Source organism: Pimephales promelas, chromosome 24 (assembly GCF_988280905.1).
Source record: "Pimephales promelas chromosome 24, fPimPro1.hap1.1, whole genome shotgun sequence".
Classification (NCBI taxonomy): domain Eukaryota; kingdom Metazoa; phylum Chordata; class Actinopteri; order Cypriniformes; family Leuciscidae; genus Pimephales; species Pimephales promelas.
In genome coordinates, this window is record NC_142792.1 from 3,716,135 (window position 1) to 3,740,021 (window position 23,887).

The 23,887-nt window shown below is 39.2% G+C and overlaps 2 protein-coding genes across 2 annotated transcripts; both read right to left on the reverse strand.

The window, feature by feature from the left end:
• Nucleotides 1-14,132: 14,132 nt before the first annotated feature.
• gpr85 (G protein-coupled receptor 85) lies at nucleotides 14,133-17,312 on the reverse strand. Its single transcript, XM_039667574.2, has 2 exons — nucleotides 17,166-17,312; nucleotides 14,133-16,037 (listed from the first exon to the last, which is right to left on the reverse strand). The coding sequence occupies exon 2, from the start codon at nucleotides 15,876-15,878 to the stop codon at nucleotides 14,745-14,747; it is 1,134 nt and encodes a 377-aa protein (XP_039523508.1). The 5' UTR covers nucleotides 15,879-16,037; nucleotides 17,166-17,312; the 3' UTR covers nucleotides 14,133-14,744.
• A 993-nt stretch (nucleotides 17,313-18,305) lies between these two features.
• LOC148965133 (small integral membrane protein 30) lies at nucleotides 18,306-19,157 on the reverse strand. The gene has a single exon (XM_089127138.1). It carries the CDS (start codon nucleotides 19,101-19,103, stop codon nucleotides 18,921-18,923), a length of 183 nt encoding a protein of 60 aa, XP_088983264.1. The 5' UTR covers nucleotides 19,104-19,157; the 3' UTR covers nucleotides 18,306-18,920.
• Nucleotides 19,158-23,887: the final 4,730 nt, after the last annotated feature.

Consider the following 23,887-nt stretch of genomic DNA (forward strand, 5'->3'; position numbering starts at 1 on the left):
TTCTGTTTCTTTGCATCAATGTTGGGGAAGCTACGTTCAAACTCATTTGTGTTATGCTGCGTTCACGTGCTGTGGAAAATAGGATATTTTCCACTTGTGAACTGGTATTCACCAGTGTGTTGCGTTCAAGTGCTTTTGTTGTCGTAATGTGGTAAAAAGATGGAGATCAGGACCTGTTATTAGCTAAAACTATTTTAGATTGCTTAAGTCATCTGCAACAGCAAGAAAATGATTTATCAAAACTCAAAAGGTAAATAATATGCTGTAGCCTATATTTTCTAGATCATGAATAGTATACATTTTTACCATTCACGACTCTCGCGGTGCTCTCCGCCATTTTGAAAAGATCAAAGGTTATCTCATCTTGGCAACTCGTCCATCAAAATATTGTACGAGTTGCCCAGTGGAAAATACCACATGAGGGGGTGTTCATGTGCATTTTCCACATCGGCTTTTGGTATTTACCATAATTACCATAGCACATGAACGCAGCAGTCTCGTGGTATTTTTTTTAAGTTGTTCCTAAAATTTTCATTTCCTTTTCTTGTGTTGTTTTCTTGCATTTTAAGATGCATGGAAAAGGCACAAGGATGAGATGCGATAACCAAAGCAAGACGTATTTGTAAAAATGAATATCCTGCACACTCAAGCGTCCATTCAAAGCAACATCTCTGTTACCTCACTGTTCTTATGGGATCTGCTGTTAGGTTCAGAGCTTGATTAATCCAGACATCCTTAATAAATCTTACAAAACAAGATGCGCTGCTGAAATATGTGAAACATATGTTATTCATTAAACAGCAAAGGTAAAACGTGACTTTAAACTGTTGTGGCAGATGTGAAGGTAGAGGAGAATTTATTCATGTTGCCTTTTGTGTTTTCTCTTCTTTACTTGAATCTCACCTCCTCAAAGTGCACGTATGTCCTTTATGACTTTGATTGATTTCCAGGTCACTGGCTGGAGGACGAAAGAGCAAAGAGTATTGAGAATCTCCCTACTACATAAACGTGATTAAAAGCCATGTATACTGGTATATATATCACATAAAGGATTATTAGGAACGCCTGTTCAATTTCTCATTAATGCAATTATCTAGTCAACCAATCACATGGCAGTTGCTTCAATGCATTTAGGGGTGTGGTCCTGGTCAAGACAATCTCCTGAACTCCAAACTGAATGTCAGAATGAATGACTGAAACAACCACTCGTTACAACCGAGGTATGCAGCAAAGCATTTGCATTCAAAGTTTCTGAACAGAGTTAATGATTCTCTGATAAAGTCAGTAACTTGTCAATACCTACTGGTTTGACACTGACAGAGTCAATAAAATATTCTTTCTCAAATGCACAAACACAAACAAGTGTATAAACTACATTGACCCTAAAAGAAACACAGCTATGTGTTGGCAAAACAGCTTGATCGCTTGCTACTCTATTAAAAAACAGTCAAGTTTCCAAGCAACTGAAAATATTAAGTTAGCAGCATTGCTACTTTCTCTTAACAATGCATTTTATGTTACGTCACAAGAAACACTAGTAAACTGCTTATCAATCAATGTCTGACTTGTAAAAACAGCAGAATATCTCCTCTAGTATTGATTTGCCAGTGTCGACACAATACATCAGACTGTCGTTTCAGGTGGCAGGAAACATGCGTCCACGTCAACAAACAGATCACACCTGATTCTTCTCCAAGTGCCATCGCAGTGTTTATTTCACACATATGTAACTGCAGTCTGAATAAATGAATACCGCAGTCCTTGCTACCGATGCTTCATGACTGTAATTGTAGAAAGTCCCATTTGTGATCTAATTGGAGCACGAAGAGCACTTGACCTCGGCGATCTGACGGGGCTCATTTGGTTTAAGTGATAGCTCTGTTAAAGCGAGGTGGAATCAGCGGCCAAGTCTCAGCGGTATCTCACGGCGCTGTAATTTTCAGACCCCTCAGCCCAACAGGCCTCTCTGGCCATGATAAGCCATGGCGGCGTGACAACACTGAAGGCCATGTGCGTATGCAGTATACCTATTGCTTGCTTTTTTAATTGCACGCTGTGCAAGATTTCGTGTTGAAGGGAGAGAGGAAGGGTTATTTTTCTCATCTAGCTCCCTTTCCTCCCACTTTGCATTGTGTCGACACTGATTATGCAAACCGCCCCCGCTGCAGGAGACTGTTTATTTAAGCGCAGAACCTTTAGTGAACTTTACTCACTCTGGGTAATCTTTTCAGGTTTATCTGATGCTAACGGTGGCTCTGTAATCAGGAAATATACAAGCAGATGGATGTATGCAGACACAATCCCTCCTGAATCCTATCCGAGATTCCTCTTTGCGTGAATGCGTTGATGTAAATAACGTGCATTGGTGGAATGGCAGCAGCGGCTCTTAAAATTCTCATTGATGGGTCTGACCCTCTGTAACCCTCAAGGTTTTCAAAGGCTACGCTTGTAAAACAAGTCAAAGCGTTTGACGCGTTAATAAATCATCATTTGTGGAGCTCAAGAGGGGTAAAATAAAAAAAAACAAAGAAACAAGGACTCACGCAGTGGATATATTTTAGAGTTTTAAAGCTGTGCATTTGCATCCCATTTCAAACCCATCTCTCTCTCTCTCTCTCTCTCTCTCTCTCTCTCTCTCTCTCTCTCTCTCTCTCTCTCTCTCTCTCTCTCTACATATATACACACTGCAGTTCAAAAGTTTTGGATTGGAAAGATTTTTATGTTTTTAAAAGAAGTCTCTTATAATCACCAAGGCTGGATTTCTTTGATTAAAAATACAACAAACAAAAAACTCCAGTAATATTGTTGAATATTATGACAATTTAAAATAACTGCTTTCTAAATGAATATATTTAAAAATGTAATTTATTCCTGTGGTGCAAAGCTGTATTTTCAGCATCATTACTCCAGTCATGTGATCCTTCAGAAATCATTCTAGAGTGAAATATAGATATTAGATGAAACAATTCAACTTAAAACAACTAAAAAAAAACTAACTGAAATAAATAAGTTTAAGTTGGAAATAGTACACATGTTTAAAAAATAGTACACACTTGGTTTTTAAGTGCTAACTGTGGATTAAAGTTTAAAGACACTTGAGGCTATGCTGTCCTGAGAAATCTGAAATTTGCGTTATGGGCTTTTAGTTTCTGACACATGCTGTCAGTGATATATCAATCACAACAGACTGACCAATCAGAGAAGAGTAGGCTTTGATGCATGTGCATCTATAAATTAGGAATCTTTAAAACAGCATTATAGGGGCACTTTAATGTGTGGACTCAGTTATGCATTTGATTTGCTCAAAACTTAATTTTTGTTATTAACGGCATACATGTATCTTATGTTATGTATTTCCATATTAATTTCCAATTTAGAAGTGTTTCTGTTGCACTTTTCTAAGAAGAAAGTTGCAAATTCAGATGGTCAGAACTGGTAATTGCGGTTGTAGGTTCACCCTACACTGGACCATTGAGCCATTGATCAGTAAACCAGAGAGACTGTCCTCAGTGCATCAGGGACAGAGGCTTTCCTCATTTAAACAAGGGGAATGATATATTTATTTTCTCCCTGATGCTGTCAGTTTACAGTAACATGAGAGACTCTTATACAACTCTATAGTGTTGCATTATTCACACAGCTGATTTGGTTGCCTTGGAAACCATAGAGACACACACACACACACAGTGGCTTCAAAAACCACAAGCTCTCCGCATCATCAGCGTGGCTGACAAACACAATCAGACCAGCAAGAGCTTCAAAACTCAATCATTTGTGATGACAAAAGGGTAGCGCTCTCATAATGGCGAGGTTTATAAGGTGACGCAGTGATAATTGGTTGATCTGTGTCAGCTGAGGAATGCCATCATCGCTGATCTAGTTCCTCAGGCAGCCAGAGCGACTCTTCTTGAGACACTTTTTTAATCCGAGTGAAGCCTAGTTCACACTACATGATTTTAAAACGTCGGGCTGAACTGTGCGGTTCACACTACATGACTTGCTCTCTGTGAAATCAGGTTGTTGCGCTGTTCACACCACACGACACAACGTGATTGATCCACAACAGGAGGTAACGCACTACACGAGTTGACAACAACTGTCACCTAATATTTTGTCACGAAAAATCACACGAGAAAAACGAACCGGAAATGACGAGAAACAGCACGCACGCCAATACCCAGCGAAGTAGATGAAGAAAACAACAAACAAATATGGACGTCAGACAGAAAGTACTACTGCAAACTGTTTGCGCGATGATTTGCTCTGAGAAAAAAAAACGCAAAAAAAAAAAAAAGAATAAGAATAAGATTTACCCGGTGACCTCAACGCATGCTTTGCTCTGATTGGCTGTAGCTCATGATTTTTCTGGGCTTTGCGACGTGTCTGCGAGCGTCTTTGATGCGTTGTTGGCTCTTTCATACTCTACTGGAGAGCATTCAAATGCCGTACATTCATTTGATGTAAACATGGCAAATACACACCAGAACATATAGTAAAATCTTGTCTAGTATATAAAGGAAGAGAAATAAAAAGGGTACACAAATGTATATTAACTCATATTATTGGCTATTCATACACAGATGCTATAAAGAGTTTTTAAAGCTAGAATTTATTCCTGGAAAAAGTTCATCCTCGTCTAAGTGGCTTTTAAATATTTCATAAAACAAATGGGAAATGTTTGTGGTGGCCTGTTTAATCCCGCTGGTGTTTCAACACATTGCTGGGAAAAACCAACCAAGGCCAGCATGTGGTGGTTAAAGAAAAGCAAAGCTTCCCATTCGGTTTCTCATGACCTTAATATCCTCTTCAGGTTTCCGTTTCTCCCCCATCTGCCAGGCACGGGTCCATGTGTTTCACGACTCAGATTATAATCCACTCGGTCAGAATCAGCACGGAAACACCTTCCCAGTTGGGTCCAAAGGGAGCGGGATATCCTCATTTTCAATGGTGATGATGGTGTGTGTGTGCAGATGGAGATGTAGTGTGAACTACAGAGCTCTTTCGTTGAGAATGAGAGATGGTAATTAATCCATACTTTGATTATATCATCCTAGTGTCCCATTACAGCCACTCAAAACATGTTCCCTCAATCCGTCATGCTCAAAATAGCCTTCACATCCTGGTTTCTTGCCACAAACAAATTTGACAATGAATTTAGAGGGTTCTTTGAGGCCAAGCACACGCAAGCCAGTCATCACCTCACATTTCACAAATTATTCAATAGTCACTTTAGCTAAAGTATTTTAGTGCCAAATACTAAAAAAAAAAATTAAAGACCCCATGTGGTTAAAAACAAGTTTTTAACATTTTTTTTAAGTTGCCAGCCAGTGCCAGCATTTTTTCTTTCCAGTTTTTTCACAAAACTTTCATGGCCCCCAGAATCTTTTGTATGAATATCTGAACACACAATACATCAAAAGATAGAACCGAACATTTTATACTAGCTTCATGCATTCTTTTTTTATCAACACTTGAATGTGGTTAAGTTTGATAAAAAAAGATAAATTTTTAACAAAAGGCTGAGAAAATCATGTTTTAGTCAAAGACTATGTCTGTATTGGATTCAGAACAATGATCAAAACATAGATGGAGTAGTTTGAGTCAACCAACACCCCCGAAGCTTCACAGTCCTATATTCTGGGCTGATTCTGTAATTAAGTGAAACCGAGTTTTTCAAAATTTCAAAATTTATAGAATTCAAAAAAAATTCAAATTTTTTCAAAATTTACAAAATTCATGCTTAAGAAGAATGTGTAATTATGAGTTTTGAGCATATGATGACCATCAACAAATACTGGTAGTTCTACTATAAAATATCTATAAATATGTCCTTTAATATAAAATTGATATCGTAAAAGAGTCTCCGTAAAATTCTGGAGAGCGTTGTGTCATAAATTACGTAAAATTCCGTCAATGGCAGGGGAAGAATTAATGTTTATATGCATGTATTAAATGTATGTAAACTAAAATAAACAGTATGTGGCTGAGAACACTGAAGAGTAGTGATAAATGTGAGACTGCTCCCATGGGCACAGAAATAAAGATCCCTCATGTGGGGCCGTATATATCGCTCAAATGATACACAGTCTCAAAAACGTGGTCTGAAGCCGCCTTGTTTCCAAGAAGAGAAGGTTCTATATAGAACCTTAAAAGGTTCTATCAGCACTACATATTTGGAACCCCTAAAAGTTTCTAAACAGAATAATAAGTTCATCGTAACCAGGAAAAAGGTTCTATATGGAAGTCAGTGGACATGTATTTATGAATGCATGTGAATGATCACAAAATTCAAGACATGGGGGTTAGAAAATATATATATTCATATAATTTTATGTAGTTAATATCACACAAAGAGTGCCATTTTCAGTTCTCCTCTAAAAATCAGCATGATTAAAAAGTTACAACAATAGTTTAATAAACAATAATTTAATTACAACTACAAAATGTTGCAGAACAATGTAATATATGTATAATAGCCTATGGAGAACCTTTGTGCCAAAAGGATTCTTTCTTGTCATTATGGAACCTTTTTAGCATTAAAGGTTCTTTGGAGTTGAGTAAAGAACCCCATGCTTCATAGAGAACCCCAACGAACCCTTTTTTCTAAGAGTGTACTTTTACACTCACGTAGCCAATCCCGTCGATGTGTGGGCGGGGCTTTTCTCCACTGACTTGCTCTGATGTTCAAAGTGTTTCTAATGATGCTGATTTTTAGAAGGATGCTGTTTGACTCAGAGATGGCGAACGGGAACAGGTTTATGTAACATTAGAAACACATTATTAGCTGTTTAATAACGTAGTCAAGCCAAAGGCTAATCATATCATTCACCATTATGTGTCCGATGTTGTAGAGAGCGATATATAAAACACATTAACATTCTGATACATTGACTTGTAGATGACCCAGTATAATCGCTCTCCCTCTTCTTCTTCTGAATCAGTTTCTGGTTCAAACATATGGCTGAATTAAACCAATGTTGTGTTTACTACATTTGACCGATTAGATCAAGTTCTGCTTTGAGTGAGTGGAGGCGGGGAGTAATTTGCATATTCATGATTCCACCTGAAGCAAGGGTGTAGAGTTATATTTTATTTCAGAAATGTTTTAATAGTTTTAGTTAATAATAATTATAACCATGGTTAATATTAAATAAGTAAATTATAATTTAAATTAAATTATAAGATAAGAAGGTTTTTTCTTGTCGTCTGTACTGTATGCCCCAAGATGCTCTCTGTCACTGTAACTAGAAGAGATGATATGCAAATGACATCCCCTCCTCGCATGTCAAACACCTCAGCTTGTTGGACTACATGAGGCTGGAAATGAGATGACAGATAAACATGTAACACATTCGCCGTAGGAATCCTGATTCATGCTTAGATGCTCTAAAAGCATTGGCGGTCGACTGGGCAGATGCTGAAACACACACATGAGTCTGTTCTTGTTGTGGAAAACAGGAAAATGGTGGAAGACTGATGGAAAAACAGGTTGTGTGACATATCTTTATCCTCAAAAACCCCTATAAAACCACATAAGGTAAACGAAAATGCAACCCAGACTATGGGGTTTGCTTATAAAAAAGATAAATATGGTTTGTGTCGACCGCAATGTGAGATGAATTATTGGCTGCCAAGAGCATGAAACCATCGAAATTCAATTTTCCAGTTGAGAAACATTGATCTTATGTTGGTAAACTGCTGAAATGCACATACAATACATAACCCGGACCCTTACACCTAACAGTCTAATACATTAATGAGTTATTTTGACATGTTGTTGCAAAGGTACTAGAATGTCTAAAATGGACATAATAAAGTGTAACTGAATAATTTGCATAGGAACATTCGATCATAACAATATAAAAATCATCATAACGACTTGCCTGTGAAATAAACTGACTGCTATTTTTTTTTTTAATATCATATAGTGCCATTAGCTCTCTCTCCGAGATCTAAGAGAGGCATTTCGAGGCATGTGTTCATTCAGTTACTAGTCACCCTAAAGGGGTTTTTCGGGGATGTGTCAGTAGTTGAGTACAAAAGCAAACATTCTGATTTCAATCAAGGTTTCCACCCAGCTATAGGAAAGATCTGTGATCTCCAGCAGATAATCGCTGTTTATGCTGCGCCGACATGAAGGAAATGATAGAGAATGAATGAATAATGTCCTCTGTCAAGTTGATGTGAGGAAAATAAGCAGCCGGTCACGTCATCCATAACGGAGTATGACACTGATGATCTGACAATGCCTGAATTCCTCTGGGATGGTATAATGAAACTACATTTAATCCTTCTTTCAGAGGAGAAGACACAAAGAAATGGATTTAAAGAGCTAAAAGTAAACGTTTCTGTCATTATTTCAAATTTGGAGACTTTTTTTGTGTGTAACACACATGTTTCTTCACATGTATACAGTGTTTTATGGTTAAAACTAAATTAAGATATATTCGTAAAAATGTTCGTTAGTTGAAACTAAAATATTAATATTAACTTAAAAAACTTAAGTTAGAAATTTAGCTAATGAAATAAATATAAATGAAAGCTAAGTAGATTATTTGTAATATAAACTATATACAGTATAGTATATATATTACAAGTGTGATATTGCTTCTACAACAGTTCACTAAAAATACGATTGGGTGACCTTCATTTTAGACATAATAATGCTGCCAGTTAATTTGTTTAGTTTTGCTCTACCAACTCAAATAGCTTCAAAATAAGTTAATGAAAATTCAAATGGGCAATGTGCATCTCTGAGCAACACACAATCGAGTTTTATTTCTCAGTGACTACGTGTTTTTTTTAACAAATTAGCTTTAGTTTCTTTTTTTTCTTTTAACAAATTAGCTAAGTGAATTATTCAGTAAGTCACTGACTATGACTATTCTTTCATTCGTGAATGAATCTGTGTTTTGAACGAATTGGTTGAGTGAATGGTTCAGTGACTCACTTATGATGACGTGACAGATGCAGCGTCGAAAATCAAATACTTCTCTACGAAAAAAAGGTACGAGTATAGTATTTGAAAAACAGTCCCCGGATGTCCTACTTCTACTACTGTAGGAGGATTTATGAATGACAGTGAAGTGAAGCAACTGATGCTGGTTGGTCACATGACAGTGACATGAATTTCATTCATACTACACACAATCATACTAGAACATACTTTCTTAATTTCTGCTAAATAAATTCAGATTAGTAACTATTTTTTGATATTTTTCTCTTTGTTTGTTCCACAGAAAATATTCCAACATGAGAGTGATAAAAAATGCGGACAGATTTTCATTAGTTCAATCCCTTTAAATAAGCTGCAGGCAACCTTTGAAGCTTCTTCTATTCATATCCTGCTATTTAATCAGTTATTATTTAAAGCAGGGATATTTTTACAAAGCCAGCAGCACGTCAGGCAGATAAAACTAAGTATGCAGACTTTTCGAGACAAGGATCTAGTTTTACACACACACTTCTGGTCCGGTCTACGCGATCATTTGTATTCAAAGGCCCCAATGGGCTGTTACAGGAATGAGAATGATGATAAATACAGCAACGCAGCAGGTCCCAAGGGAACGGCCATCATCATCTTGATTTTTATTGGCCTTTCATTCAAGCACCTCCATCTTGCACTCCGTCATGCATTTATTTCCTTCCAGATAAAGGGCTTTCGACCTATGGTGTTTCCTTTGTGTCTTTTTTTTTATTCGATGAATCATACTGTGTTTGAGAGTAAAACTCATTATTTTGCAATAAAAAAAAGTCTCAAAAATATGAAGTTGATAACAACATGATTTGCTGTGTGTGTAAATCTTTGAAAACCTTTATTTTTCTTTGTGCACTTTTTTTTTATCAAAAACACACCAATTTTGCTCTCTTTTCTGCTGTATTTTTTTGCGAGTCTAAAGGCCACACTGAGTCCGAAATTTCAGCATGTTAAAAAATAAATACGACCACACGTTATGTCAATCATGCTTGCACAGTGCACACTGCCTCCGAAACTTTTGTCCATCATAAAAAAATCGAATCGGGTTCGATTTTCTGTGTTTTTCGCATTCGTAGCAAGCAGTTTGAATGGTGTTTTGACAATTCAGAGCCAGCGAATCACAAATACGAAAAAACACATTCGAAAATCTTTTGCTTATAAGTTGAAAAGTTTTGCTTACTAATAAAGCAAGTGGGCGGGCTCTACCAACCAGGATGATAGGTCCTTTTCTATTGGTCACCCTGGATCGGAATGACAGGTTGACCACGCCCACTACCGCCCTGGGGTGCGTTTCCCAAAAGCATCGTTAGCCAACTATGGTCGCAAGTAGGTCGCAATTTCCATTGAACTCTATTGGTAACGACGGAACTTGCGACCATAGTTGGCTAACGATGCTTTCGGGAAACGCACCCCAGAGTGTCTGTGAGAGAGGAGCAAGCAAACTTGTAACATGGCCAGCAACAGGTCGTTTACTGATTTAATATCATAAACTCAGTGACAAGTGAACTGAATTATTTTCTTCCTATGCTCTCCCATAACGTTTTATTTTTAATTACAAATTCATTAGTTTTACTCTCAAACAGATTGAATAAAAAAGACACAAAGGAAACTCCATATTGTCAACCCATCTTCAGACTAAAGCAGACAGGCTTTTGTTACTTGCAGACAGATTTGTTTGTGATGCAGAACATGTTCTGATTTCTGTTAAAAGTGAAGTATGTCATGCAAACAGAATAGCAAAACATCAGAAATCATTGGAAGACAACAAAAGTTCAGTTCAGCTTTAACTCTGCGCTGGCAAATGGTGATTTTTGAGTTTTAATAAATGTGGACTGCTTGAAGCAACAATGAGAACCCCTCTGCTGTAGTTAGCATCGAGTCAATTTTGTTTGTAGAGCACAAATTCAACAACGAACACAATGACTTATCCATAATTGTTCACTTTAGGTATCGATCCACAAGCGCTAGAATAAACCTCGGCCTCGGCAGCACCAGGCGTCTCCTGAAACATTGATAACTGCTATTTCACCAGGGATGCTGAGAGAAGTAAGGACCCGGTGGCCCCAATCGAGCTTTACGGCTCACGCTAACAGCACGGTAATGAACTTCCCCCATCGCCCCATCCACTCCGCTCCACCTTCCTCACACACGTCAAGCAATGAACTGACGAAACATGCATGCATAAAGCCTTCCCAGTACTTCAGCATGATGCATCCCAGTACATCAGGCCCATTAAAGCGGCCTGACTGGTCAACCATGTTATGGACTGCTTTGACTCTCACAAGTCTATGTGAGGTTCATTGCACGTTAAAGGCAGCAACAGAACAAAGCCTAGAAGAATTTGTCAAAGACTATAATTGGCATTTATTCTGCTTTCGGCTGCAACAATGCCATCCTCTGCTACTATAGGTCTACGAAGAATACATCATGTCCTTGGCAGAAAACAAACTGTGAAATCGTCTTTCAGGATTCTCGTCATGCATTATTGCATTCCTCCCAATGAAAGATACAAGTTGATGACACTTTTTTAACATTATGTACAGTATTTCTGAGAGAAAAAGGATAAGGGTAAGAGGGTTTTGTTACACCAGCATACTTTGATAAAAGAGTCATCAATGCATTTTATGTAGGCCTACACCTACACAACAGAAACATGTATTAAGTAAATCTGAATAAAATACAATAATCATATGGATGGCTAATAAATTTCAATATAAATGCAAACTCAGTCTCACTAGACAGCTATTGTTGTGAGAAACAGTTTCGGTAATGCTCAAATATGAACTGTTTTTCATATTTTTTAGGGTTAACATTTAACAAAAATGAATAATGAATGAGCATGTTTTACAAACATGTTTAAAATTATGTATTATCAGTGGTCTAGAAAAGGTTTTTTTCTACATACATAAGGATGGTGCCATGTTGACATCACATGACCTGCTGAACACTATTGATTTGCTCTCTATATCCCCCATTTCCTCATTATTGAACACGTTTGGTGGCAGAATTCATCAATCATGAGTGACGAATATGCCTGTGTGAGGAACATATTTCTACCATGGTATTGGTCACTGAATTTTGGTGAATCTTTTGGACTAGGTCCACAAGACAAAAGTACAAAAAAATAAATCAATGATTACAAATGATGATGACTCAACCATGTCTTCTCTGTAAAGTCACTGTGGATTATTGGTGAATGAGAGGTTTGTAATGCACAAATGCAACAAAATGTGAACCGAAAAGAACATATGTTGTATATTATGTCAAAATTGTGTAATTTAATTGGCATAATCAAAATACATACAAGTAGAGGCATGACTCTAATCTCAAAGGCATGAATCATAAGGACAAGAAAGGCCCAAATGACTTTGATCTTACTTGACACACTTGATTATATAATTTTGACATTAGGTCGTAAGACAGCACTGACCTTTACAAAAGAAAACTACTGCTAAAAATTCACCAGGCCTTGCTCCATTATTAATTTAGATATGCAGCGCCCCACATATGTCAAAATTTCTATGGGTGTTTACATAAAATCCAAAGGCTTTTGAAATATTTGGCAGGATTTTTTCGAACAGTCGTTCTATTAGTTAAGGCCTAATGGACTCAAATGAAAGCATCCCTGGTCGCCTACAAAATCTAAATGGATTTTGACGAAGGCTGCCGTTCAATGAATAACTTCTCTGCCGTATTAATGACACTCCTCACATCATAACAGTGGGCGGTTTTGCTGCAAATGCACACTTGAAGCATTTTTTCAGGTCAGTTTGAAATACGCATTAGAAATGTAACATTTAGCAGAGGAAAAACTCTGTTGTTGTATCGTATTGCAGAATGCAGAGATAATTCATCACTTTCAACAGCACTCACAAGGGAAAAGCGGCATCCAAACAAACTCCACACAGTCTGAAATTAGCCAGAAAGGAAACCGAGAAGATGAAGAGGTAAAGTGACAAAGCAAAAAGCACATAACGGCTAAAGCGAGCCTAGTAATATCGGAGAGGAGACGAGAGGACATTTTTACAGTAATTAAACAGGGACACAAACAGGCCACAGAAACATATTAGCGAGAGACTAATCATGACGGTTCAATGCGAAGCGATCATTAATAGCAAAGATAAGCTTGTTAACCTGCCTCGGTCAATATTTATACATGTTTTCCCCGCTAATTGAGCGTTCGTTTTGCTTTGGGCCTGCTTAACCAAGGAGTAAATAGCAAGAACAGGTTTTGCAAAATGTAAAATTTTATTTTCAAAAATGTAAGCAACAGATTACACAGTTAACTTTCAGCAATTGCAGTCCTAACTTAAACAGTACTCACATTCGGGACTTCAAAATGAAAGACTCACAAACTTACACACTATCTACCTATAATATACAAAAAGAATACAGAATAAATATTAAAATGGCCACAAGAGAAAAAAGTAAGTTAATCAAAACAATTAGTAGAGAGCAAATGTCGGGAAAGTAGAAACAAGACTCTGTGCCTTAAATACAATGTTTTTTGTTTTTCCTATTACATTTTTTACAAATTGTGCAAGATTTCAGACTAAGGCTCTGGTCTTGACATGACAGCTGTTCGCCTAGCACTCTCGCGCACACTCACTCTCACGCACAGACATCCACACACACATGCTCCCTGTGCTCTGCGCACTCGGTGGGGTGAAGCAAACGTTACAGGGTAAGAAATGGGCTGTGCGTGTGATGGCGGATACTGTTTTTCAAATGAAAATGCACTTCACCCTCATGTGAAAAGACATTTCAGAGGAGCGGATTTAGAAAACAACCCTCACCTTGCAAATGAAAACATGAACAAAACACCAGAACCATTAAGGCAAGAACAGCTGGAGTGGTATCTGTAACAAAATTCGCGTGTTCGGGTACATGGATATGCCGTACTCAACTTAGCTTAACTGGTTCTCCACTGTCAGATTAAGTACAAGGTTCTCAAGAGCAACGTTTTAAAAGTCAAACATTTGTTTTTCGACTTAGAAAAATGAGATAAGAAAATAACATTGCCAGACAACAGAGACATACCATATGGATCATAAAACTACAGGAAATAATTTAAGTTGCAAATCGAAAACCACACCACAGGACCCGCCCCCTTAAGACCCGCCCACCAGCCCGCCCCGCCCCAACCCAACCCAACCCAACCCTAAAAGGAAAAAAGATATCACTTACATTTAAACCAATTTATCCTCTCGTGAAGGTGTATTCCAACAGTTAGTCACCCCACATGTTTTGTTTACTTACAGTGAAAGAGAAGTCTGTTGCAGATTAAAGCATTCGTATTTCAGTTTGGGAAAAACAAGACATCCTTGCAATGCAACTGAGCGAAAAAAGCATCTTCCGGTCTTCTCGTTAGTGCAACTTTTTAGACGCAAACAAATCCAGTGATTCCTTAAGGTAACAGTTTGATTTCTTTTACACCCGTTCCAGAGTCTTCCAGATATCCATAACAAAGGTCAGTCCTTTTTTTGTTGTTGTTGTTGTTGATATATCCATTTTATTTTATTTTTTCATTTATTTTTTATTTTTGCGTATTGGGTTTCAAATGGCCTTTCGCATTGGTTGTTTACTAGAACATAAACGTGAGATGTGTCCTCTGTCAGTTCATCATCTTATTCCATTCGGACGGTTCAACTACAGGCCTCGGGAAAAGGGAGCGAGAGGAAGAGGAGAAGGAGGGAGCTGTACAATTGAACACATCCCTGATCGACCAGGGCATCCAAAGAAAAAGCAAAAAATCGCCACCGAACCTTCATATAACACAGTAGGGTTCCCTCGGTAACCTGGATTTTCTGCAGTAGAGAAGCGTGGTGCTGAAGCATCGCCGGAGCTCCCGGTTGGAGAAGATGCAGATGAAGGGGTTGACTCCCGCTTGGGCGAAGCTCATCCACACGGCCGCCGTCAGGTAGCCTCCCGGGATCACTGGGCCTCGGGCGAATACCCTCCAGTAGCAGGCCACCAGGTAGGGTCCCCACAGGCTCAGGAAGAAGAAGGTAATGATGTAGAACATCCTGCTTATCCGCTTTTCAGTCTTAAACTCGTCCAGCACCAGCAGACGCCTGCGGCCCGCCGCATTGCTGTTCTGCCGGATTCCCAGCAGGGTCGGAGGCGTGGGACCCCGGCCGAAGCCGGCCAGCCAGTTGGCCGCGGCCTGGCCGCTCGCTCCCGGGCCGTGGAAGGTCCAGTTCTGGCTGACGGCGGGCACGAACTGGACCGGCTTCATCTTTCGGCGGTCGTGGACGAAAAAGATGAGCTTGAGGTAGACAAGCTGGGTGGCCAGGAGGATGAGTGCAAGGAGCAGCATGAAGCCCAACGAGTCATTGGCACGGAAGGAGCGGTGCTGGAAGGTGCACTGGTCCTCCTCGCGGATGAAGGAGTACGTGCCCACGTCCAGCACCGGAGGGAACGCCATGGCTACCGACAGGGTCCACACCATGCATATGACGGCCAGGCATGTCCAGAAGGTCAGCCGCTTGGTGTAGAAACGGTGGTGGGCGATGGCCAGGTACCGCGTCACGCTAACGCAGAACAGCATGAAGGCAGTGTGGAAACAGGAGAGCACGCCCAAGAAGGCGATCACTTTGCAAGTCAGCGTGCCGTACGTCCAGGCTGAGCCATTCTTGACGGAGGTGAACACGAAGGGGAAGCAGATGGCCGAGCGCAGGATGTCCGAAGCGCAGAGGTCCAGCAGGAAATAGTAGGGCGCTCGATGAAGGCTCTTGTCTTTGACCAGCAGGATGGAGATCAGGAGGTTTCCGACCACGCCGACGCCGATGATGAAACCCAAGGAGGTCAGTTTAAGGAAAGTGGTGAGCGGAGAGACATTCTGCAAGATGTTGTGGTCCCCTGCATGGCTGTAGTTCGCCATAGATGGAGAAGGGATCATAGAGAACGCTTAAAGCTTTAGCCAAGTATCATGATCTAGATGGAGAGTGGAGCGATAGATCCATCTGGTGTGCTTTGAAGCAGGTTCCAGCCTTGTTCTTCGCTGCCTCTCTTCTAAGGCATCCTTTGTTCCTTTGTCTCATCACACCTAAAAGGATGCCTGAAAAACACGATCCACCCATTAGGATTCGCTCACACAAAACAAACTGGGGGGCTTTGCATTGCATCGCTCATTTCTTTTGTCATTGAGCTTCTCTTTTCCTAATTGCACACAAAATTGCGGCTGCAACGGTATGCCGTCTATGTCGAGCTCACACAGTTGCTTAATTCAGCATGAGGATTCGCCGTTGGACACCAACGTAAATCCTGGTTAAAATAACAGACCCCCACCCCCAACATCTCCCCTTTTCCAAGGCAAATTAAATAAATAATAGCAAAGAAAGAGAGTGCAGTCGACAAGATGCTCATCACCACGACCAGACATCCGTCTACAGGCATATTCATCTGTGGTATAATGGAAAAAGACGTGGAGATCTAATGATTGTTATCATCAGCTACACCCGAAAGGAACATTTGTCTAAATGCAGCAAGAAAAGCTGTTGATCACACCCAAAGATCCTGCAGAATCTAACCGTGTTCATTCTCTCTTGTTTATCATGATGCTGTGGAAAATCTATCATGAATCCTTATTTGACTGACTGTGTAAAGGAATATGAAGAAATGATATTTTATATATAAAAATATCGATTATTTGTGGCTTCCATACAGACGTTCAGTCCAACAACACAATATAATGCAAGTCATTTGGGGAAAGGCACATGCTTTGGAATTACATCTCTATTTTTTTTAATCTCACTATTTATTTGTTTAATATTAGTAGCCTATTGATATGACGATGAATTCGAGTTAAAAAATAAACAAACAATGGATTGCTATTAACCGACTCTATACGATAGCCGTCGTTTCTTTCATAGCTATAAATGCACGATTACCCTTTTCCCTATATAATAAATAATAAACCTACAGTTGCATTTTGACAAAAGCATCCACAATTTAAGACGTTTTAGTGCGTTGTATCAAAATAAGCAACAGATACAGGATCATTTGGGTGAATGCGTGTGAATTTAGCACACAAGCGCTCTATTTTTCCCTTTGCTTTTTAAAACGGAATCATTTCTGGATGGCTGAGCGTCCATTATAGGCACAGCAATTCCTTCAAATAGGCTACATGCATGCAAATATCGAGAGCAACAGAGACAACGCTTTAAAATATAAATTAAAAACATACCTGTTGATATTCCCCCTTTGTTTCCCTGGCGGTTATTTACATGGCAGCAGTCACTTTGCCGTAAAAAAAGGTTTAGTTTTGTTGCCTGCTCTTTTCCCCCCACTGTGATTATACAGTAAACGGTGCGGACGGCGCATGCGCACTGGCGCTATTTGTGATCCCGGCAGCAGCATCATCTGCACTGATGGGTGCAGCATCACGGATCCCTTTTGCCCTTTTGTATAATATGTATCGTCGCAAGTGTTATAATACATGTTTACTGTGTGTACTGTATTTGTCAATACCCTATTTGCCACAATCTAGATCTATCTATCTATAGATCTATCTATCTATAGATCTATCTATCTATAGATCTATCTATCTATCTATCTATCTATCTATCTATCTATCTATCTATCTATCTATCTATCTATCTATCTATCTATCTATCTATCTATCGGTATGGGAGAGAGAAACAATGGTGGGCTTTATTTATAATAAAGCCACCTTATATTTAACAAAACTTTATTATTGTTTATGCTGGAGTCTATATTGTGTCACACATTTCACCAATTTTGTATCACTGTATAACATACTGTATTTGACTAATGAAACCTTGAACTTAAACATATCTAAATAGGGGTATTACTTTCATTGTGTATTTGAATATGTTAGAGGACTGGCTTGCCCAGAATACATATGGTTCAGCACAGGATACACTTACACAGCATCAGTAATTGACACTGCCTATTGTGTGTGATACACCTCATTGCCCTGGATAAGAACCAACATGGGTGTCTAGTTCTATTGCATACTTGGCACTGGACATGCAGTGACCCCAAAGGTTGTTTTTGAACACTTAATAATAGCTTAATACTAATATCATGACATGTTGCAACCTTTTACAAGCTGGACCGGCATCTAGTGGCTAAATTTCCTTTAGCTCAAACGGTAAAATACGGTGTTGGGTTTAAATCCTATAAATCGCATGAACTGAAAAAAGTACACCTTGTGTGCAATGTAAATTGTAAAAGAGTAAAAATGCATAAATTAATAAATAAAGTGTCCAAATCCTTTTTGTCTTCATTTTATACATACTGTTTTATATCAATTTAAAACCATTTTGTGAAATGTGTTGCTTGAGAAATATGACTGTGATCATTTTTTGAAAATGTAACTTGATTTATTATTTTATATAGGCTATTTCAATGACTTAGAAGGAATGACTTTTGCGACCACTGTATATGCATTGTATTTTGGTGTGCATTTTACAAAGAATTAAAAATTAATGAAAATGAAAGAGCTTTTCCATTACCAGAGTCTATTAAGTTGCAACAGATAGGCACATTAATAACATTTATAACCTTTAAACAGACAAAGCAAACAGCATCCCCCTCCCTCTCTAAAGCACATTGGCAAAGACAGTAAATGCTTTATGTAGACAGAGAAAGCAATCAACAATTTCAGGAGTGAAATTGAAAGCAGATTGTCTTGCAGTGATTGTTACACGGCAGGAGACCATCACAAGCCCGCCAGAATGTCCAAGTCCATAGAAATGTGTCAGAGAACGTCTGCATGATCTTGTTCTCAAGCAGTGATAATCTAATGGACTTTTCAACGCTGATAATGTAGAACCAAACAAACCAACAGCTTAATATTATCCATTATTAGGTCCTTTCTCTGCGTGCATTTCCAATTCTCTTCAGTAGAAATGCATGACAGTCCTTCTGCACTCAGTCACATTTCCGGATGAGGCCTTGATCAGCAGGTTGATCATCAAAACTGGCTGTTCCGTGTGCGCGCGTACCAGCCCAAACACGCGCAGATCCCCACGAGCGTCACGGTCGCGCCCAACAGTAAAGCCAGCGCATCTCCTCCGTCAAACGCCTCGGCGGTCTGGATAAGCGCCAGGAGGAAAAGCCAGAGCACCATGTGTGTGTGTTGGTCTTTGGGAGCCATGTTGTTGTTGGTCTGCTGCGAGGAGGGATAGGGAAGCGCAACTGCAATGACGACGAGTCAGGTGATCTCGCTGCATTTCCTGATTTTACATACCCTACTATGGGGAAGGTTTGCTTATTAATATTGTTAAGCTATGACGAGCCGTTGAAAAGCAACGACGCAACGTCAAGCGACACTTAAATAATACGTTTTTCCAATTGGATGACAACGTCTGCATGGGGTAGCCTCATTATTCATGATCCTACATGTCAGTAGGATTCGTAATTTCGCCCCTCATTCTTGCTTGAAATATTGATGGTTTTTCTCTTTTTTTGGAACAAACAGTTAATGCCCAGCTAAACCAGCTACCAGCTTGCACTGAATTGAGTTGGTTTTTAAAAAAAGTTTAGTTTGATGTTAAAAACGAAAGAAAATAGCCTAATTGCACTCTCAGCTGGGAGAAATTCCTATTAGGGTTTTAAAAGAGCGTTTCAATTAATGAGAAAAATAGAGGGAATGCATTGACGACGTCACTTTCCCGCCGGAACAACCCCCCTCAGCCTGACTGAGTGGCAAAAGATCTGCTGTGTGACTGGATTTAATAGGGGAAACTGCGAAAATGCGACTATAACAAACAATTTTATCAATTTAAACTAAATTTTGGACTCGATATTGTGTTCAGTGACATGCAGCCAGGAATCGAGTTGCCTGACATATGTTTGCCTGATTTCGACACTGGGGAAATAAAAGCAATATAGACCTAAACATAAAGCGAATTTGCCTGTGAACGCTTTATATAAATACAATATAGGTAACTGTCTTTTGGACCTTGAACCGTTTGGTTCCCACTGAAGTCCATTATATGGAGAAAAATCCTGAAATGTGTTCATCAAAAACCTTAATTTCTTTTCGACTGAAGAAAGAAAGATATGGACATCTTGGATGACATGGGGGTGAGTAAATTATCAGCAAAAGTTTTTTTTAAAAGTTAACTACTCATTTAAGGCCCTCTGCTATAGACCATTTCACAAGATGTAAACAACACTGGTCCAGAAGCACTTCCTGTTTCAGTTTTTTAACACTACATAAAAGCTGGGATAAAATACAACCAACAGAACATTTAAAACTGAATCAAAAAGTTAAACAAACATCTTTAATATGTTTTCTTTACATGTGAAATAAAGAAAACAGTTACAAACTGAAACAGGAAGTTTTTCTGGACCAGTGTTGTTTACATCTTGTGAAATGGTCTATAACATGTCAGTGGATGTAACCAGAACAATAATATCTAAGTTTGTCTTTAGTGAACATATTGAGTTAATTTGGCATTTTTGTTATTTGTTGTTAGATGAATGTATGTGTGTGCTTGTGGTTTTTAGAAACCTCTTGAGAACATCATTCTTTATCACGCTGACAGCAGGTGAGAGACTGAAGAGTACAAATTACGATAAATTATCAAGCCATCAAATGTCTTCAGTAATGATTCATTTTGATTGGTAGGTCTCCCTTGACAATTTATAGTCGTAGATAAAAGGAGCGTCACTCCATGTCAAATTACTGTCTAACTTTGTGTACTTAATGCCATGAATGATAGCTTATGTTTTTCATTCCAAATATGTCTGAAAATGACATCTCACAGGGATCTTGGCAGCTCTGACTGCACCGTTGTCCAAAAAAACAAATCCGCTCCAGTCTTCTGTTTCCGCAACTGATGTTTCTTTTTAGCCCATGCCACAGATTAATTGGCGGATGTCATGGTGGGGTCTTAGCACTTTTGCATCTCGCTATCAGTGTCCCGCGCAGACCTATGTCTTTTAATTAGAGCACACCTGCCAAACTAAAAAGTATTGACCTTGTAAGCCTGCCATGGTGCTTGTACGACCTTGTCTTCCTCCCACTGACTCGTTTCCCTTCCCTCCCACATGCTGGCTCAGAGATTATCACCTGGTTTGAAATGCGTGCTCTCTGCTAAAGCATTCATTTAGATGCAGGACACATATGGCAGGAGATGAATGGCACTGTCCTGACCTGCTAAAAAAAAAAAAAAAACATTTTTTCGACATTTGCCGATTTGAGCACTAATCGATGACCAGGGCCTCTACATGGCGCTCAAAGCCGGATGGGATGTTAGGGTTATGGAGAACTCGATGATAAAGACACATGGGTGGTATATAAGAAGATGGAGACAACTTGTATATGTTGGCGACTAGCAATACTGGTCTTATATTTAACTTAGTAGGAGTATGATCTTATATCACTGTAGAAGATCATTTTGTTTGCCATTGTATATTGCAATATATTTATATTAGAAAAAAACAAAAAACATTTGGTTTTAAAAATTAATTAAAATTCGAATCGAATTCTCATACTGTGATGTTGCCAATGTTGTCAAAACTATCCCCGTTTACACAGATCTGCGAAACCGTTGTGCATGCCAGGCCAGTAGATGGCAGTGTCACTTTGTTAAGAAACACTACACGCCTATAACTTGAACACGTAATAATCACATTTTGTAGTTTACATGGAGATGATAGTGGTATCGTTTTCAAAAGTTTGCATTTTCAGGTGACCAAACCACCGTTGTCGTGTAAATGAACGCCAAAAAAATGCATAAGAAGTTGTTTTTTTTTAGTTGAAAATGGTGTTGTGTAAACGGCCCCTTAGTAAACGTGCGGTCGTTCACTTATACAACAGACCAAAGCATCTGTACTGGAATAGAACAAAACACTCTTGATTAATTGTGCACTAAAATAGGTTTCTTAGTAGAGATAAGACTTGGAAACCATGGGAGTTTTTGTACAAAGACTTTGGTACATCCATAATGAATTCCTTTGAGGAGACATGACGAATGGATTGTCCTGTGGCTTTTGTGCTAATGTTCTGGATGTTAAATACTTAACCGAGCTCAGATTGCTGGCAGAGACGAAGGGCGAATGGTCTCATGACTCATGGCCGGACAACTGAAAGAGGGATACTGTGAAATGACTTCAAGGTAAGTTTCTCCCTCAAAGCATCTGGATGTGTTCTCCATATTTATCTCCTCCTATTTATGGTGAATATGCTAAGCAGCTAGTGTTTGCACTCAAAATCTGAGAGTTGTGGGCCAATAATCATGAAATCAATTCATCTTAGAGTCGTTTGATTGCCTTTTAATCCAATTATACAACTGAGCTTCTTTTTTTTTCTCCATATTGCTCCATCTCAAAGTGAAGGAAGCTCACTGCCCTAGTTTCAATCTGGTGCGCTGTCAAATCTTAATGGATTTTATGATCAATGGTTTTGAGACCAAACTGCTTTATTTTCTTGTTTTGTTTGTGTTCTGTCTGGTGTTTTTTTTTTTTTTTTTTTTTTTTTTACAAAGATAAATTGCACAGAAGTGATTGCACTCCTTTTCATCCACCGCTTCTGAATTCACCCCTCGAGTGCAGGCCTCCATCTAAGAAACCAAAATCCAAAACCATTTCATGGGCCAGTGCCTGGGTGGTTACAGCAGGACCTTTTTCCCTCTCAAAGATTAACCTGTGTGGTCACTCAAGCAAAATATCTTACACCTTCATTTTCTATATACACTCACCTAAAGGATTATTAGGAACACCTGGTAATTTCTCATTAATGCAATTATCTAATCAACCAATCACATGGCAGTTGCTTCAATGCATGTAGGGGTGTGGTCCTGGTGAAGACAATCTCCTGAACTCCAAACTGAATGTCAGAATGGGAAAGAAAGGTGATTTAAGCAATTTTGGCTGTGCCATGGTTGTTGGTGCCAGACGGGCCGGTCTGAGGCAGTTACTGGGATTTTCACATACAACCATTTCTAGGGTTTACAAAGAATGGTGTAAAAAGGGAAAAACATCCAGTATGCGGCACTCCTGTGGGCGAAAATGCCTTGTTGATGCTCGAGGTAAGAGGAGAATGGGCCGACTGATTCAAGCTGATAGAAGAGCAACTTTGACTGAAATAACCACTCGTTACAACCGAGGTATGCAGCAAAGCATTTGTGAAGCCACAACACGCACAACCTTGAGGCGGATGGGCTACAACAGCAGAAGACCCCACCGGGTACCACTCATCTCCACTACAAATAGGAAAAAGAGGCTACAATTTGCAAGAGCTCACCAAAATTGGACAGTTGAAGACTGGAAAAATGTTCCCTGGTCTGATGAGTCTCGATTTCTTTTGAGACATTCAGATGGTAGAGTCAGAATTTGGCGTAAACAGAATGAGAACATGGATCCATCATGCCTTGTTCCCACTGTGCGGGCTGGTGGTGGTGGTGTAATGGTGTGAGGGATGTTTTCTTGGCACACTTTAGGCCCCTTAGTGCCAATTGGGCATCGTTTAAATGCCACGGCCTACCTGAGCATTGTTTCTGACCATGTCCATCCCTTTATGGCCACCATGTACCCATCCTCTGATGACTACTTCCAGCAGGATAATGCACCATGTGACAAAGCTCGAATCATTTCAAATTGGTTACTTGAACATGCCAATGAGTTCACTGTCTTAAATTGGCCCCCACAGTCACCACATAAATCCATCCCATGCAGAACTCTAGCCCAAAAGTCTGAAACCACTAGTTAAAATTGTGTTTTTCTGATTTGATACAGTTTTTTTTTTAATTGAAATTTAGTCTCAGTAAGCATTTTGTCCCTCTTTAGCATTAACTCAAATAATTTCTTAACCTTTTCTGAACCTTTCAGTTTATGTCCAGGTTTAAATGCTAAAAGATTTTCAATGTGGGCTCAGTCCTTATGTAAAAAATTCCGAACTGCTTTTTAGCTCTCTAAATAATGCCCACAAAC